Genomic DNA, 15,565 nt, shown 5'->3' on the forward strand with positions numbered 1-15,565 from the left:
GGCCTGATTCACCCAGGCTTCTGTTTTTCCCTGGTCTCCCAGTGGGTAGGTAGTGGCCAGGTCCAACCAGGTTCAAGGTACTGCCCGACCCACCCAGGTGTCCGTCCTCCTTATGAAGGTGTATGTAATTGCCTGCTTTGCTTAGGATTCCATGTTGCCTGAACCGCTCAGGATTCAGTGTATCGCCCGAATTACGCGGGTTCCATGCATCAGCCTGTAACGCTCGGGGGTTTGTTCAGCAGTGTACGGCTGGTTCCTGGTTACCCGACTCGTGTCCGGATTCCTGTTTTCCGCAGGTTTGTTGCATGCGGCGCAACTTCGGGCTCTTATTCTGGCTGTCCAGGGTCACCCAGCAGTTGGCCATGGCGCCCAGGCTGCATCCTGGTTCTCCGTCGCCTCTTTCCAGTGCCACCAGATCACACCTCTCTCCGGGTCTCGTGCCAACGCAAGCTTATTTTTCATGGGAGCAGGGCCTCAGGCCACCGGAATTTCGATCCATCCTCAATTGTGTCGCAGGGCTCCTCCATGCTCGGTCACTCCACGGTGCCGGGTTCACGTAAGTTCCAGAAGAGTGGCGGCGTGACGCTTCTCCGCAGCTCAGAGCCTTCCTTCGTTCATCACAAGCCTCCATTCCTAAGTCTTCAGTATCGCCGGAGAGTTGGCAGCGCTGTCCGTTGATTCGGTTAGGTTGCGATCCTTTCTATACCATGTTCGTTCCTGTTTCCTTCTGATTCTCAGGTTTCATGTATTTCCCGGATTAGCCCAAAATTCAGGTTTATACCCATTCACCCAGGTCTAATTTCCTGGAGTCGCGCAGGTTTACGTGTTTCCTGGATCGCTCAGGTTCATGCATTTCCCTGAATCGCTCAGGTCTTTTTTCCCACAGGTTGTTCGCATTTGCCTGATTCGCTCAGGTCTTTTTCCCGCAGGTGTTCGCATTTGCCTGAATCACTCAGCTCTTTTTCCCACAGGTTGTTCGCATTTGCCTGAATCGCTCAGGTCTTTTGTCCCACAGGTTGTACGCAGTTGCCTGAATCGCTCAGGTCTTTTCCCACTGGTGGTACACATTTGCCTGAATCACTCAGGATCCGATATATTTGAAACGCTCAGGGTTTTCCAGCAGTATCCAGTGGTTCCTGTTTACCCGGTTCGGGTTCCGCATGTTTGAATCCCTGATTGCATTGGATCCGGGTTCATCACGGGTGTTTGGACATGGTCATCCATTATCTCGACAATTGTTGTTACATCAGGTATTGTACTCTGCTCCCACTCAAGCGGCATTTGCCTGTTCATTGCTACGTCATGGTTTTGCTCAATCTCACCTGGGCAGTCTGCACCCTGATTCCTGATCATCAAGGGACCTCAGGGCGTCCCCTCGGGCTAGGCTAGTTGCTCCAGCTTTTCGCCAGGCTTGAGGCCCCCATGGCGGCCGCCCAGCTGGCTAAGATCCAGGCCGCCGTTTCATCCGGAGCTTCTTCCAGGGTCCTGTCCAAGTGGGAGCTCCAGTCCCTGTTAGGGTTCCTCAACTGTGCATTTACGATCATGCCCAGTGCAGGTCTTTCACTTCCCGGCTCCTCAGTCTCCAAAAAAAAAACAAAAAAAAACACCCATCCTCGGGGGGAGGTGGACGAGGTCACGTTTTTCATGGCTGTATAGCCCATTGCCACACGCACCGCCACCTGTCATTTAACACCATCAAGCTGTATTTGGCCGGCATTCAACACCATCAGATGCTCGGCGACCCCTCTGCCAAATCCATTTTTCGTATCAGGCCATCAAAGCCACCCTCAGGGTTAGCGCGGCGGTCCAGGTGCGTAGGCAACCAGTGTCAGGCGAGCTTTTCCGCAGATTGTCCGTAGCCCTAGACGGTCTCCCTTTTCTCAGCAAGCATCATCACCAAAGCAGCCATGTACCAAGGGTTCTATGGGTTCTTAGACCCGGGGAGTTCACCTGCGGCACGGTCAACCGAGCGATCAACCGAGCGGTCCATTTCATACTGTCCATCCCAGCCACCAAGTCCAATCAGGCTGGTCCTCCCACCGAGGTAGAGTTCTTCCCTACGGCCAACTGTTGGTGTCCCGTCAAGGCGCTCCAAGAGCTTCTGGCCTCACTCCAGTCTCCCGCGTTAGACGACCCGTTGCTCCCGATTAACGGTAGGCCCCCCTTCTTCGGCCCAGTTTGTCTCCAATATCCGCACCCTGGCGGCAGGGTTGGGGTTCAACCCTAGCACGGTATCCGGGCACTCCTCTCGCGTAGGGGCCGCTTCCACAGCATCCAGCCATCAGGTACCAGCACACGTCATCCGCAAGGTGGGTCGTTAGCGGTCGTCCTGATACGCAAGGTACATTCCCAATCCGCGATTTGAGATTGCCGGAGCCTTTCGTTTTTTTGGCTTTATGGGTTCCATGATGCTCCAATAAATACATTGCACCCTACTCCGGGCCGGTTCTATTTGCCCACTTATCTAGGCCTTACCTTGTCACTGGCACCGGGCACACTCCAGCCAGTTGGTTAAGGGCAGTACATAGGCATGCCTACTCTGTTCCTCGATTAGCTCCTACCACAAATAGTTAAGGCTGCGTGCAGCCTGTAATTGTGGGTGGAGCGACTTACCCTATTTAAACCCCCTGGTACAAGCAGGAGGGCGCCCGTTCTTTGCCCCTCCCTCCCATCCCCTTTTTCATTCACTCCTCCTGGGTGGCCCACTTATCTAGGCCTTACCTCGTCACTGGCACCGGGCACACTCCAGCCAGTTGGTTAAGGGCAGTACATAGGCATGCCTACTCTGTTCCTCGATTAGCTCCTACCACAAATATAAATATTTATTTAGATATTTATATATATTATTTTCTACATGTGAAACCTTTTTTTTTTTTACACTTTGCATCCCCCATAAGGTCATACAAGACCTCTGGGGGACATTTAACTTCACTTTTTTTTTTTCACTATTGATTTCTCCTGTAACTGGGGCTGACATAGTAGCCCCAGTTACAGGGTAAATACACCCCCCAGAGTGGATGTACAGCCTCAGTGCAGGGCTGATCTAGGTCTGTGGAAGACGCAGGGCCGGTGAAAGGATTCTTTTCCGCCCTAGGCAAAGATCCATTTTGCCGCCCCCTCATGTCACTCACTCACTGACAGACACACACACACACATACTGACAGACAGACACGCACTCAGACACTCACTGAATGACGTACACAGAAACTCACTGACAGACACACATACACTCACTGACAGACACACATACACTCACTGACAGACAGACACGCACTCAGACACTCACTGAATGACGTTCACAGAAACTCACTGACAGACACGCATACACTCACTGACAGACACACACTTACTGAGACACTCACTCACTGGCAGACAAACACACACATATACTCACTGACAAACATACACATACTTACTGACAAACACACAGACAATTACTGACCAACAGACATCCACACTCACTGACATACACACACAGACACTCAATGACAGACACACATACGTTTACTGACAGAAAGACAGATATACATACACTCACTCACTCACTGACATAAATACACAGGCAGACACTCACTCAGTCAAACACTTAAACACTCACCTCCCTGGGGTCCAGTGTGGTGCTGCTCCTCAGTCCTCCAGCGCACCGTTTAGTATGCCGGGGCAGGAATGACGTCATATTCTGGCATCACAGAGGGCTGTGTATACAGCAATCTAGAAGGCAGGGACACATGAGAACTGTCCCTGCCTTCTCTCTGGGTTGCTCTGCTGTCACTGACAGCGGGCACCCTGTTCGGCAGCTGGATGATTAGCATGCAGCTGCCATCTCTGAATGGACGTTCCAGAACGTCCACTCAGAGATAAACGACCAGCCCAAGGACGTTTATAGTTAATGGGCGGTCGTGAAGTGGTTATAGGCGTGTTTCCTGTGAAAATCCAATTTATCCCGATGGAATTTGGATTTCTTGCCCACCATAATTTCCTTATCATAATTTTCCAAAGTTTTCTTCAGTTTCACATAAAACATATCCACTTTGTCCTTATCACACAACACAAGTTTAGTCTCCAGATCACCCAATCTTAATTTGGTCTGTCGTAATAAATCCTTATCATGATGAATCATGCAATGTCATTATTTTTTCACATTATTAAATAAATATAAATATATATATATATATATATATATATATGCACATATGTATGGTGGTGCTTTTTAAAGTATATCTTTGATCTGTATTATTACGATTTTCTATAACATGTGATCTTTTTCATGATTTATTTATATATACTTTTTTTGTGTTTTGGATGGTGGTGCCCAATTTGCATTTATTTATATATTTTTATTACTTTATACAAAAAATATTTTAGTTTAACTTGCTCTTCCCATTACTCTTGTCTGGCATGCATGATGACACGCATAGTTTGTATCCGGCATCCATTAATTTCTATCGGTATGATGTGTTTACGGTCTTTGGAACATATCGCTTACTCACTTCCGGTCATGCGCCTTCTTGCGTGTGCCCATTTCACCATCGGAGATGCCGGAATACACTTTGCGGCGCCATTATGATCTGGCATGGGTTATGCACCGGGAACCACAATGAATCCTTCTCCTTGCTTCCGGCACGTTTATTCTCTGTACAGGTCATGCTTATTTGCAATTAATTGTGTATGTATATATACTTTGCACAGGAAAAAAAAGGATAATGCAACAGCACTCTGCAAACACAAATAAAGTACAATAATGCCATAATTATAGAAAATATTCTGGTGCTAATGCTACACTTATTTAGCAAATTTGAGATTCTTGGCAAATACATTTTGTACTAAATTATTTGGACCCGTCTGCCAAACGTCAAGGCGATCTCTATCAGACGGGAACCTAACACTAAATCCTACCTGTTATGTGCCATAAAATTCAGGGAGTGCAGGTTCCACATGCATGCTGGGTCCACTCTGCCTTTTACAATTTTTGGTGCCATGACGGCCTCTATTAAATCCAGGGATGCAGTTACCAACATGTATATATACCTTGCACATTTACTCTAGCCCATGGACCCCTGAGGAAGCCAGTTTGATCTGGCGATACACGTGGGGCGTATTTCCCTACACACCATGCCTGCTGATTTGTACACCATGATAAGTATTAGCGATTTTTGATGGCTTATTTATTTGGTCACATTCATGCATTTTTGCATCATTCTGGCGGTACTTGTATGTTTCCATATAGAAACTGGGGTGTGTAGGGTTGTGTGTTGGATACATATTCAGTCCACACACATAATTTCAATAGTATACAATGTTTTTATCTCTTGAGTTTTTGTGCTTTCTAATACATTTCATATTTTTATAATAGGAGGTGCATTCTTGAATACGGTATTCCTTTTCTTTTCATTGCATTAACTAGATACTATATACATAAGAACATGAGGATGGAGAGGGAAGGAGAGAGCCACCAGGGCTGCTGGTCAGACTTGAGGTCACATGACCAGGTTCCTATAATGAAAAGGTTCAAAATATATGGATGCAATTGAGTTAAAGTGTAGAAAATTACACGACTAGTATACTGGTGTTGAGTTTGCAATATACTGTATGTAAAATAAAACATAAAAAAAATAAATCTGGAGTGCTATTTAAACATGACTTTTCAGGGCAAATAGGGCACTTTTGATCTAACGGCTGATTTGACCGAATTGGACCTGAAACTAATTTTGGGAAATTCTCTCAGCTCTAATCCATTGATAATTTATGTGTCATGTGAGAATATTGTCAAGTCCAGTAGTGGCTTTAAATTTTGAGATTATTAAGTGCTGCAAAGCATATGAGTAAGGTTAGCGTCACGGCCACAGCCAATTACTGTCCTCAGCGTATACGTTATACTGATGACAGGTTGGTGGGACAGGTCTACATTCTGTTGTTTGTGTGGACCTTTATTTTGCCAAACTGCTATACATTTGTTAATTACGCTGTATTTCGGCATGTAGCAACTGATCAGCCTGTATTACAATTGTTAATGGCTTGTTGCAGTATAAAAAACAAAATGGTTTGCAAATATAGTGCACTGACTGTATAGAAATTAACAGGAAGAATGTATTCAATTTTGAATCTTCCCTAATGTACACTCCTTATTAGGCTTTATTGACATTTACATTTTCAGGTGAAAATTTTGCATCAGTAATTGTAAGCCAAAACCAGGAGTGGAACCTAAAAATAGAAAAAATATGGAAAACATTTTTTTTTACCTGATGCAAAATACTTACCTAAATATGCAAGTGTGACTAAGGCTAAATTTGTAATTACTGTACATGTACTTATGTTCTGTAATTATTAACAAGGATAGAGCGAGCCAAGTGTAATCCAACTCCCTTTGCACCAAGTATACTAGCACTGGTCATAAACGCATGTGATTCTAGATGCAAATAGCCTTCCTTACACCTGCATATAAGATGAAATTCACAATGCTGCTTCCAGAATAGCTCAGTCACCTGGAAAAACACTATAAAAACCCATTGTTAGGATTTAGAGAAACACAAAGCTGCCCTTTCTATTCTGCCATACTCAGATGACATGAGAGGCCGGAAGGCATGTATTTGAGGATTAGATGTGAAATGAACAAATAGTAAGGATCAGTTGCTATAGAGCACAACTTGCTGTAGCGATTTACTTCTTATTTTAGTGTTCTGTCTTCATACACGTTCACACAGTGTGCAGTCTGACATTCAGCATAAACTATTCCCGTCTTCCAAATAAGAGGACTGTGTTCTGTAGTCTAACTTGTTTATTGGTCAACACGTCGTACATATGTGATTGATTGAGTGGTAAAACAGGATTGTTTGGAAAAACTACAAGAATACAAATAACATGAATAAGTATTAAGCATATCATGTACTATAACATTACATTAACTCTGAAGCACGTAGTAAAATGGCTGTCTGTACATAAGATTGCATTGCTAGCTAACAGTAACAACAACTGCCAATTACAACTAGCTGAACAGCTCTGCAGCACACAATATCCCTGAAACAAAGGTAGATCTTATTACCAAATCATATTGCCAAATATGCTTTTACAAGGTTGGTGGAGTTTGAGGAGACATGCATAGGACAGCTCTGCTGATGTGTCCTGGAGACTTCTCTTTCCTAGGATGCTTTGCACTCCCACAATGCAGTGCACCACCCACAGACATCCGACCACATTACTGGATACAAACCGCTGCACACTGACCTCTGCCGGATCAATTCATTTACAGAGCGTAGTATAAAATAAAAAGAATTTCATCTATTAAGATGCCTTTAGAAATCTGGCCCTGTGTACTCAATATGGTCAAATGTAAAAAGTTTGGCTTCAGTGAAATATCCTCCTAGTGATAGGAATGTCACAGAGAGGTAGTCACATACATAGGATAACCACATCATACCTGTATTCTGGAGCAATGGACTCAGTTTAGTATTCCCTTAAAAAGAACCTGTCATCACGAAATTCAGTGCAGTCTGCAGGCAGCATGGTATAGGACGGGAAGAGCTGAACAGATTGATATATAGTTTTGTGGGAAGAGATTCGGGAAAATGTGTAATTTATACATTTACATTTCTGCATTTTCTGACCAACTATCTATGGATACATACTTACACAATGAAGGCTATCCATTGCAGATAAGGTGGCCACCGTGTACAACTAAGGCCTCTTTCACACTTGCGTTGTCCGAATCCGGCGTGTATTACACACCGGATCCGGAAAAACGCAAGTGTACTGAAAGCATTTGAAGACGGATCCGTCTTCAAAATGCTTTCAGTGTTACTATGGCAGCCAGGACGCTATTAAAGTCCTGGTTGCCATAGTAGGAGCGGGGAGCGGTATACTTGCAGTCCGTGCGGCTCCCGGGGCGCTCCAGAATGACGTCAGAGCGCCCCATGCGCATGGATGACGTGCCATGCGATCACGTCATCCATGTGCGTGGGGCGCCCTGACGTTACTCTGGAGCGCCCCGGGAGCCGCATGGATGGTAAGTATGCTGCTCCCCCGCTCCCCGCTACACTTTACCATGGCAAACAGGACTTCAGCGTCCCGGCAGCCATGGTAACCACTCTAAAAAAGCTAAACGTCGGATCCGGCAATGCGCCGAAACGACGTTTAGCTTAAGGCCGGATGCGGATCAATGCCTTTCAATGGGCATTAATTCCGGATCCGGCCTTGCGGCAAGTCTTCAGGATTTTTGGCCGGAGCAAAAAGCGCAGCATGCTGCGGTATTTTCTCCGGCCAAAAAACGTTCCGTTCCGGAACTGAAGACATCCTGATGCATCCTGAACGGATTTCACTCCATTCAGGATGCATTAGGATAAAACTGATCAGGATTCTTCCGGCATAGAGCCCCGACGACGGAACTCTATGCCGGAAGAAAAGAACGCAGATTGTGAAAGAGGCCTAAGTTCAAAAGGAGCAGAGATTAAATGTACAAATTGCTAATTTTGCTGCATCTTTTCTTACAAAGCTGTCAATCAATCTGCTTAGTTCCCTCTGCTTTATAACATGCCACTAGCATATTTGACTGCATTTCATGGTGAAATGTTCTTTCTCGGTCCGTTTAAGAGGTTATTTCACAATGACTGCACCTTTCCAAATGAATAGGGGGCATATGGTTTATAAACATCATAAACGTGGTCTATTACATAGAGAGGGGGGCCACGTACAAAAAGAAGCTTTCACCATGTGGAATTGCTTAGTTGGTCAACATTTTTGAACAGCTTATATTGCCCTGGATTTCAAAAACAAGGCTCTCACGATCAGATGATGCGAAAGTGAAGGAACATGAGACAACTCTATGATATACAGTACTAAAATATAGTATTTTGCTGTGTTTCCAAATGTTTTCTAGATATGTAATAAGCACTTTGGAACTCATGGTAGCAGAGGACTACATGATTGTCTACTTAAATGGAGCCACGCCAAGAAGAAAGATGCCAGGACTTGGATGGATGAAGAAGTGTTACCAAATGATAGATAGACGGTGAGTATCAGTACATTGTGTGCTCTCTGCAAAGTGTTATTAGCTCAAGCTGCTCTTCTCCAGGTCATGTAATGTTTGCACAGGCTGCTATGACTGTTTCACAAAAATGTTTCTATGGTAATAAATTATGTAAATCTTGGATGGCCAACACACATGCATTAACTACTTTATGCCTTATCACAGGCTAAGGAAGAACCTAAAGTCATTCATTATCGTTCATCCATCTTGGTTTATCAGAACTATATTAGCCGTGACACGTCCTTTCATAAGGTAAATATGAATCTATTGACTTGATCCACCCATTGTTCGATATCATATCCGTTGATACTATCACTATTCTCATGAACAAGCATTCCCAGTCCCCAATACTAGAAGTTAAGGCCACACATGCCCTGTAATTCTTCATTAAAGTCTATGGGAGAGACAACTGTTGGGCCATTTGTAGCATATCCTATCAATATCTGCTATAATAGTATGTAATGGGGGAGCCAAAGTTTACTGTGTTTTACAGTTTTTGATGATATCGTGTTCCATACTTTTTGACATTAGTTCAGCAAAATTCTGATACAAATAGCCATAAGGGTTGTGGAGAAATCTTGATGCTAATTTGTGCAGTGACACAAAGAAATTTACCAGGTAACGTAGTAGACATTCCTAAATTACATACAGTTCACACCTGATTGGAATGTAAAAATAAAAAATAATGTATTTATGACTTTATTAAACTTGGGGCAGATACCCAAATAGGTCAATTCAGGCTTAGTTTGTGCAGTGCCCCCAACACTACACTGGATACCCTGGACACCATCAAGATTGAGGTGAAGCGGATTTCTATGTAAGATGATTATGGTAGCGTTTCCCCATTTATTGTATTTTTATGACCTTTTGAAATTCTTCTATAGTTATGAACAATGGCGTAATAAGGCTTTATAGTCAGTTCCAAATTCAAACCCAGCAAGTGCAAGTTATTCTGGTGAGAATGCTAAGCACCATCTTGCTCTCAGAGGCCTGGGTTCCATTTTTTAACCCCCTGATCCTTTATTTGGGAGACGTTGTGCTATACAAATCTGGAAAACCTTATGATGTGTTTTGATTCCTGTATAAATTCTGAATGAAGTATAAAAGTTTTGTAAAGTAATGTTTTTAAATAGCCTGCGTATTAAACATGTCCTATAGATAATGCCATGTGCTTAGTTGTGAATACATTAACCTTTAGATGAAAATAATGGGGCAAATTTACTAAGACAATGGTGCCAGTATTGTGCACCACATTTTGCTACATGTTGTAGATACTTTTTGTGCCTCACTTGTCACTTTCCAAATGGGAGTGACTAAATGGAGTCCTAAAATGTGCCAAAGTTATTAAAGAGGTTGGCCACTTTCTGGCTACTGTTGACCAATGTGTATATAGAGCACTTCTAATATAGTCTTTGTTGAAATTCTGCACCATTTTCTATATTTCATAATGTATGCCCCCTTGTTTTGCAAATCTTTAGTGCTGTTTGCATTGAGGTCCTGTTTATAAAATGGCCGCTGATGGAGGGTACTGTGACCAGATCATTCAGTCTTCTCCATTCAAACACTGCACCTTCACTAAATTTCCAGCAGTGCAAGTGCAGATGGCAGGTGCAGTATATTTGAATGGAGGTAATTTGCCTGGTCACATGACTCTCCATCAGCAGCCTTTTTATAGACAGGACCTCCCTGTGGACAGTACAACAAATTTGGCTAACGAGGGGGCATACCTTATGAAATGTAGTAAATGGCTCAGAATTTCAACAAAGGCTATATTAGTAAGTGCCACATAATCATCTTATATACACATTGCTCACAAGTAGCCAGAGAGTGTCTAACCCCTTTAATGATTTGCACCACAATCTTGGAGCAAAATACTGGTCTAAAGGCAACCAGGTTTAAAAAATCGAGCATACAGTATCTATCAAATCTACCACATTGCATGCACCACGGGGATGAATTTGGTTCATCTTCTGTCTCCTCTAGGTTTATAGTGTGTTTATGTTAGGCAATATTAATAAATGTGCTCAAATGTGGCATTAGGAATAACTGATTAATACTGTATTTCGATACTTAAATATATTTTTTCTCTCAGCACCAAGTTCAGCAGCAAAATAAAGTATGTCTCCAGTCTAGCTGAGCTCAGGGAGTTGATTCCAATGGAACATGTGCAGATTCCAGAAAGTATTATCAAGTAAGTCATCATGTCAACTGTTTCATAGATCTGATTGTAAAGCGCTGCAGAATATGATGGTGCTATATAGATAAAAATCGAACTTTTAAAATATGCAAATTACTTCACTACCAGCATGTGGGGCGTCTACTTGCTGGTAGCCGCCGTATCCTCCTTTTAAAAAAACGCTCCCTTCTCCAGTTGATTGACAGGGCCAGCGAGCGCTCTCCTCCTCCGGCTGGCCCTGTCTGCAATTCAAATCCCACGCCTGCGCCTTACGTGTCTTCATTCAGCGCAGGTGCTCTGACAGAAGGAAGCTCACTTCCTCAGCACTCCCTCAGTACGCCTGCGCTGTTGATGTCACCTCTAAACCTGAAAGAGAAGACGTCAGAGCCCCTGCGCTGAATGAAGACTCATAAGGCGCAGGCGCGGGATTTGAATTCCAGACAGGGCCAGCTGGAGGAGGAGAGCGCTCGCTGGCCCTGTCAATCAACTGGAGGAGGAGGGGGCGTTTTTTTAAAAGGAGGATGCGGCGGCTACCAGCAAGTAGACGCCCTACTTGCTGGTAGTGAGGTAATTTGCATATTTTAAAAGCTTGATTTTTTATGAAATAAAGCCACAGAACAAGGTAAGAGCCCTATATAGGGAATAGTCATACAATAAGGATTTTAATATGCCCAAAAATTAAAAATTAGTTTTGGGGGTGACTGAAGCCCTTTAAAATGATAGTTTTACCACACGTTATTTATATTATGTATAATTTACTAGTCATGATTCCAAATACGATACTTCAATCTTAGGAGAATATAGTACTTGACTTTTTTGGGTGGGTAAAAGACCAAGAATCTAAGAACATTTGTAATATATTGTAATATACAGGTGAAACTCGAAAAATTTGAATATCGTGCAAATGTCCATTTATTTCAGTAATGCAAATTAAAAGGAATTGCATTAATGCAGCTTAAAATTAGAGTTTTGTGAAAAGGTTCAGTATTTTAGGCTCAAAGTGTCACACTCTAGTCAGCTAATTAATCCATACCCCCTGAGTAAAGGTACCTGAGATTGTGACTTTGGGTTTTCATAAGCTGTAAGCCATAATCATCCAAATTATAACAAATAAAGGTTTAAAATATCTCGCTTTGCATGTAATGAGTCTATCTCATATATTAGTTTCACCTTTTAAGTTGCATTACTGAAATAAATGAACTTTGCACAATATTCAAATTTTTCAAGTTTCACCTGTATATTTTCACACGGGTGAACAGTCTGTCGAATCCGTCCTGCCGCTAGTGAACGTGTGCCCCCGCACTGCGCTCCGTCCCCATTGACTATAGTGGGGGCGGGGGCGGAGTTCCGGCAGAGGCACAGCAGCGCACGGTGAGAGGCTATCGGAATAAAACTACGCCATGCGCTGCCGTGCCTCCGCCCTGCCCCTATTATAGTCAATGGGGACGGAGCAGCCGTCCGGGGCACACGTTCACTAGCAGCAGGACTAATCCGACAGGCTGTTCACCTGACGGAACAGCCTGCCGGAGGTCCGTGCCACTAGTGTGAAAGTAGCCTAAACCTTCAGTTTTTTTATCACTTGCGTGAAAGACGCATCAAAACGCATTGTACCCACGCTGAAAAAACTGAACAACTGAATGCAATCGCAGACAAAACTGACTACTTGCTTGCAAAATGGTGCCAGTTTCCCTGAACGCACCCTGAACACATCCGGACCTAATCCGTCACGCACGTGCGAAAGGGGCCCAAGTGAATGAGAGACAGCTATGATGAAGAATATCCTCTCTCTATGTATACTGTATGGGAACAAAATCATTACAACCAGTCTACACCTACCAGCTCAGAAACAACAGATACATACATACATACATGCAATGGATGAATGAGACAAATGAGACAAAGATAAATCATTTCAGAACTTTTTCCACCTTTAATGTGACCTATAAACTGTACAACTCAATTGACAAACAAACTGAAATCTTTTAGGTGGAGGGAAGAAAACAAAATAAACTAAAATAATGTGGTTGCATAAGTGTGCACACCCTCTTATAACTGGGGATGTAGCTGTGTTCAGAATTAAGCAATCACATTCAAAATCATGTTAAATAGGAGTCAGCATACACCTGCTATCATTTAAAGTGCCTCTGATTAACCCCAAATAAAGTTCAGCTGCTCTAGTTGGTCTTTCCGGAAATTTTCATAGTCGCATCCCACAGCAAAAGGCATGGTCCACAGAGACCTTCCAAAACATCAGAGGGATCTCATTGTTAAAAGGTATCAGTCAGGAGAAGGGTACAAAATAATTTCCAAGGCATTAGATATACCATGGAACACAGTGAAGACAGTCATCATCAAGTGGAGAAAATATGGCACAACAGTGACATTACCAAGAACTGAACGTCCCTCCAAATTTATGTAAATACGAGAAGAAAACTGGTCAGCAACATTAAAGGAGCTGCAGGAATATCTGGCAAGTACTGGCTGTGTGGTACATGTGACAACAATCTTCCGTATTCTTCATATGTCTGGGCTATGGGGTAAAGTGGCAAGACGAAAGCCTTTTCTTACGAAGAAAAACATCCAAGCCAGGCTACATTCTGCAAAAACACATCTGAAGTCTCCCAAAAGCATGTGGGAAAAGGTTGTATGGTCTGATGAAACCAAGGTTGAACTTTTTTGCCATAATTCCAAAAGATATGTTTGGCGCAAAAACAACACTGCACATCACCAAAAGAACACCATACCCACAGTGAAGCATGGTGGTGGCAGCATCATGCTTTGGGGCTGTTTTTCTTTAGCTGGAACTGAGGCCTTAAGTTAAGCTAGTTCCAAATACCAGTCAATATTGGCACAGGTTCCCTGGTCCATTGGCTGAAAAACAACCCCAAAGCATTAGGTTCCCACCACCATGTTTGACAGTGGGGATGGTGTTCTTTGGGTTGAAGGCTTCTTCTTTTTTACGCCAAATGAAGAAAACATCATTGTGACCAAACAATTACATTTTTGTTTCATCTGACCATAACGCACAAGACCAAACGTCTTCTTCTTTTTCCAGATGAGCTTTTGCAAAGGCCAAGCGAGCTTTTGTGTGCCTTATCTGGAGAAGTGGAACCCAGCAGTGTGCAGTGTCTGTTGCATTGTCTGCCTTGAGACATTGCCACCAGCAGAGCCCAGATTCACCAGGATGGCCTTGGTGGTGATCCTTGGATTCTTTTACCTCTCTAACTATTCTTCTGCCCAGCACAGGTGTCCCTTTTGGCTTCCGACCACGTCCTCTGAGATTTTCCACAGTGCGGAACATCTTGTATTTTTTGCTCAAATGTAAATAAAAGCTGAGAAATGTTTTTTTTTTTTTCCCACAATAATGCCTCTTGTACATTGTCTTATTATCTTTTGGGAGACACCTATGTCATTTCCCATAAAAATATTACTTGCTAGTTGAATAAAAGTAACTTTAAGTAAAATTTTTCCAGAGGTATGAATAATTATGGACAGTACTGTGTATATGTATATATATATATATATATATATATATATATATATATACACATATATAAAACTTAAATTGTACTTTATATTAGTGTGGGGAGGGAGGGGCCCAATACTGAGTTTTTCTATGGGGCCCCATGATTTTTATGTAAGCCCCTGTTTGGGGCCCCACTTTTGATTTTGCAAAGGGCCACATTTTGTCTAAAACCGTCCCTGCTTAGACATAAATGGTGTACCCTGGTCAGTAAGAATCTCCTTAGGTATCCCTGTGCAGGAAAACGTGTGAAATAATTCCCTGGCAATATTTGTGGACGCCATATTTCGTAGGGGAACTGCTTTGGGTACCGAGTGGCATAGTCCAATACGACCAAAATGTATTGGTGTCCCCTAGTTGACTTGACAATGGGACCCAACAAATCCATAGCAATTCTTTCGAATGGTACCTCAATGACTGGAAGAGGTACCAAGGGACTATGGAAGTGTGATGCTGGGGCACTTATCTGACAGGTGGGGCACGACTCGCAGTATGATTTTACTCCCTCATACACTCCAGGCTAGTAAAACCTTTGTAGTACCCTCTCCTGTGTTTTGCTAGTCCCCAAATGACCCCCAAGTACGTGGTTATGTGCTAGGTCTAGTACCATAAGTCGGTAGTGTTTTGGTACCAAAAGCTGCTCCACAATTTCAGTGTTGCATTTGGTAACCCGATACACTAGATTTCCATTCATGGCAAAGTGTGAAAATTTCTGGTCAGCTTCTTGTTCCTGCGGTACACCATCTAACACGGTAACGTTTCCTCGAGCATTCACAAGAGTGGGGTTTCTCCATTGCTCAGTACCGAAGTTACCCCGAGACACTTCTAAGTCCAACACATTTTGCC

General features: G+C 43.2%; 1 protein-coding gene across 1 annotated transcript in view; it reads left to right on the forward strand.

Moving 5' to 3' along the window:
* PRUNE2 (prune homolog 2 with BCH domain) overlaps window positions 1-15,565 on the forward strand; it is a 284,676-nt gene that overhangs the window by 224,010 nt on the left and 45,101 nt on the right. Inside the window, exons 6-8 of the mRNA XM_044273863.1 lie at window positions 8,871-9,002; window positions 9,186-9,272; window positions 11,113-11,211. Coding sequence (XP_044129798.1) covers window positions 8,871-9,002; window positions 9,186-9,272; window positions 11,113-11,211 — 318 coding nt within the window. The remainder of the gene's footprint in view (window positions 1-8,870; window positions 9,003-9,185; window positions 9,273-11,112; window positions 11,212-15,565) is intronic.

Source organism: Bufo gargarizans, chromosome 1 (assembly GCF_014858855.1).
Source record: "Bufo gargarizans isolate SCDJY-AF-19 chromosome 1, ASM1485885v1, whole genome shotgun sequence".
Lineage (NCBI taxonomy): Eukaryota > Metazoa > Chordata > Amphibia > Anura > Bufonidae > Bufo > Bufo gargarizans.